The sequence below is a fragment of the Frankliniella occidentalis genome, unplaced genomic scaffold (assembly GCF_000697945.3).
Source record: "Frankliniella occidentalis isolate FOCC.00 unplaced genomic scaffold, Focc_3.1 Scaffold3708, whole genome shotgun sequence".
Taxonomy (NCBI): domain Eukaryota; kingdom Metazoa; phylum Arthropoda; class Insecta; order Thysanoptera; family Thripidae; genus Frankliniella; species Frankliniella occidentalis.
This window is the reverse complement of record NW_026270762.1, coordinates 1-3,429: the sequence shown is the minus strand read 5'-3', so window position 1 is coordinate 3,429 and position 3,429 is coordinate 1. Positions and strand designations below refer to the sequence as shown.

Below are 3,429 nucleotides of genomic sequence, written 5' to 3'. Positions count from 1 at the left end.
GGGGGACACGCCCTATGCGCTGGAAATGAGTAACGAGCCACTTCTTTGATACATGTGCTTTCCAAATTACCGGAAATGTATCTGTTTTGATTTTGTATTTTTGTTTTTGTTCTAATGTTTTCATTAAATTACCACATGAGCACTGGAGAAGCAACTTCACGCCTTCCCCTCTTTTGTAGCTTCCTGGAATCAGAATAACGCCCTCTAAGAAGGACCGGAAATGCTTGCCTACGACATTTTTTGTTTTTCGTGAGCTGAGGCGGGGTGGCAGCACTTCCCCGCCTCGACCTCGCGCTTCTCCTCGTGCCAAGTTCTCGCCTCTCACCTCGATGTCCCGGAGTATGTCGTCGTACAGCAGCTTCCTGGCGTCCCTGGCGTACGTGAAGTCCATGTGGTTGAACGAGTCGTGAAAGATTCGCTTGTACTTCTTCACGTTTGGGAGCCTGTCTCGCAGTGTCTTCACGTCCTGCAAGTCAACTCCGTGGGTTGGATTGGTTGAAGGTACGTTCGCCACCGACACGGAACAGGTATGGGCGGCTTGGCCTTACCTCAGTCGAGGTGAATACGTCGTTTTCCGTGTAGTACACATACACGGGTAAGCTGACGTTATCTAGCGGGTACTCTGGCGGTTGGTCCTGACCGTATTTTTCCTTGTTTTTCCTCGATCCGTGGTCGAACTGCTGAAACTTGCCGCCTGCGAAACGAACGTACCGTGACTCTCCGGTGGGACTGGTAAAACTGACTCGGCCGAGGTCACGCTGAAGAACACTGACTATAAAACACCTGGGAGTAGTGGGAGAGCTCCCTGAAGGCGCAGCCGGCCGGCATGGTCTTTAGGATGGTCAGGATTTGTTCCTGTAAAAGACGCCGCTCAGCAAATAGACGGTCTAGTGGTGTTTGCAGTGTTTGAGCCTTGTCTTGTCTTACGGCGAATTCTACCGTAAGGTACAGTAAACTCCGCAGCACCGTAGCTGGCGGCAAATTTTCACCAAAACAAGCTACAGCTAATAATTTTCAGGGTGAATCAGGGTGATTTCCGACCTTGTCGACTTGCTGCCCGTTGAAGCCTATGGCGCGGAACACGACGTTGGTGCAGACCCAGCGTCCGACCAGTTTCTTGTTGCACATGTGGTCGGTGACGAACCTGATCAGGGGCGGGTGGGGCTTGATGTCGTACTGGCCCAGAATGTTGGCGCCTAGCTGCGGCAGGGGCAGGGGAGGAGACTGCCGTTAAGCGACGTCGGAATAACGGTGATCGCCCAACCCTGGCTGGCCGTCCCGAACTCACTTCCATGAGGGGCTCCATCGCAATCATAAAGCGCATTAGGATCGTGTTCACGTTGTTGAAGAACGCCACGGGGGCGAGGGCTATGAACATCGACACCTGCAAAAGTGATGGTGTGAGCTATTTCAAGTGTCCCGTGCTCGGTCCCGCGGCTCCGTCTCGAACGGCTCAGCGGGCTGACCTTCCCGTTGTACTCGGGCCGCAGGGATGCGGCCGCCAAGAGGGCCGTGGTGCCCTCGGAGTGGCCGACGAACACCAGCGACTCTCGCCGGGTGTTGTTCAGGATGTAGTCGATCATAGCGGTCACGTCGTAGAAGCCGATCTCATGCCATCTACCCTGCGTGTACATGGTGTCATACCGCACAAAAAATAGAAGCGTTTCCTGCCGTAGAACTCCCGTTTTCAGGGGAAAAAATGCTGATTTGTTTTAGCAGAACGAGTTGCTACTGTGCACCCCCCCCCCCCCCCCCACAAACACACACAGAAACACATTGTTCGAGTCCCAGTAGCCCTTTCTTACTTACGAATATTCCCAGAATGCCTTGTCACTGGTGGTCATCCTTTTGTGCTTCCGTGAGTACCTGTTGCCTCGGAAGTTGCCTAACCACACGTCGTACCCCGCGTCGTGGAGAAGGAAAGCTGATCACGGCAACAACGAAATGTCACAGTAAGACAAGCGGAAGAGCACAATCTGTAAATTTATTAGAAATAAAACAGAAATGTTTCGAGTCCCCGCGCCGGGACGTTGATCACAATCTGTAAATTTAATTTGATTTGAAACAAAAATGCAAGTTTGAGACCACCATCGTTTCCATTTTCAGAAATTGCAACTTCTACAAAAATGTTGATGTGCGGTACTGTGCAAAATTTTAACTTTTAAACGGTTCTACTTATTTTGATTGCAGTGCGGCGCTCACCCAGTGCCCGGTTGCGCCCGCTGATCACAAACTCGGTGGACGAGCACATGAGGCCGTGCTGCAGGTACACCGCCGGCCGGTCGGCGTGGGGAATGCGGAATATTGTGATGACGTAGTCGTCCTCGGTCACGACGGTGTGCTCCTCCACGGGGTACTTGTTACTCTTGATGATGTTGGGCTGCGGTGCGGTGCTAAAGTTAGGGATGAGCACGCAGACGACTAACCAACCGTAGGACTGGCATATATAGCGCCGTTGACGCGTACGGTGGACAGCGCGTCCGGCATGACCCGGAGCCCGGGCGGGGAGGTCGCGTTGAGCGGCGCCACCCTCCCGGCTTCTCTCCGCGGGCTCCCCGTCGTCGTGAGAAGCTCGAGCGCGGCGCGACTACGTGGCGGCTGTGTTGTGGCTATGACGAAGAAAAACAAAACGCGACGCACCGGCGAGTAAAGCTACATTGTACTTTGCGGCGGCGGCGTCTCCCTTTGTATTTCGTTGCAAAAGTAACACCTGGTGAACTGGAACCCAAGTCCGGTAGCACCAGGATCAGGGCTGCGACGGTCGCGATGGCCATGGTGGCCCACCGTGTGAGCAACGCCCGACTGTGGACCGCGCGACTACTGCTGCTTGCCTCGCAGGTGCACAGCGGTGTGCGATAGCCGCCCCCCCTCCTCATTTTCCCCTCTGGCGAATTTCTTCCCTCCCCTCCTCCCACTGCTACTCCCGCCTTCGAGCAACGAAGGCTTTCCATTATGGGGCGAGGCTGCAAACCTAGCCCGCCGCAAACAAATTAGAAAAACTCGTGATACCGCCTGGCAGTTATGCAATGCTGGGCAGGGTGGGTGGCCTACCCTACTCACCGCAGGGGTCTCGGCGCGAACGTCCCAATGTGGCCACATTGAAAGTCCCTGTTTGTAACTACACGATTGTAGCTACAGCCGACAGTGCCCGAGTCAGCTCAAACCGAACCGTCTATAGACGAATTCATTACTTCCGCCAATGCTAGAATAACAACCAGAAGTAAACTGCGCTAAGAACTAAAGCGAAAACGAAAAATACCAATGCCTTTTGCCTTGCCCAACCGCTCGGAGGGACAGGGGGCCGCGGGGGCCCGATTCAGGAAAGCATTGCCTACCCTCTAGGCGTTTTCAGCGAGACACGGCGCCACTTCTTAGCTTTAGAAAGGATTTATGAGCCTGGGGCCAAAAGGAGCCTAAACCCAAAGTCCT

The 3,429-nt window shown here is 54.1% G+C and overlaps 1 protein-coding gene across 1 annotated transcript; it reads right to left on the bottom strand.

Moving 5' to 3' along the window:
- Positions 1-41: 41 nt before the first annotated feature.
- Positions 42-2,869, bottom strand: LOC113204434 (lipase 3-like). The gene is made up of 11 exons (XM_052276621.1): positions 2,711-2,869; positions 2,467-2,609; positions 2,203-2,380; positions 1,810-1,924; positions 1,467-1,617; positions 1,289-1,384; positions 1,042-1,200; positions 774-855; positions 549-694; positions 326-466; positions 42-183 (listed from the first exon to the last, which is right to left on the bottom strand). Exons 1-11 carry the CDS (start codon positions 2,772-2,774, stop codon positions 157-159), a joined length of 1,302 nt encoding a protein of 433 aa, XP_052132581.1. The 5' UTR covers positions 2,775-2,869; the 3' UTR covers positions 42-156.
- Between the last annotated feature and the right edge of the window lie 560 nt (positions 2,870-3,429).

Coding starts and splice junctions, on each gene's coding strand:
- LOC113204434 (XM_052276621.1), bottom strand. CDS start 2,774: ATGGCCATCGCGACCGTCGCAGCCCTGATCCTGGTGCTACCGGACTTG. Junction 1,925..2,202: donor CGGGCGCAACCGGGCACTGG/GTGAGCGCCGCA, acceptor TGCCGTGATCAG/CTTTCCTTCTCCACGACGCG. Junction 695..773: donor CTACTCCCAGGTGTTTTATA/GTCAGTGTTCTT, acceptor TTCGTTTCGCAG/GCGGCAAGTTTCAGCAGTTC.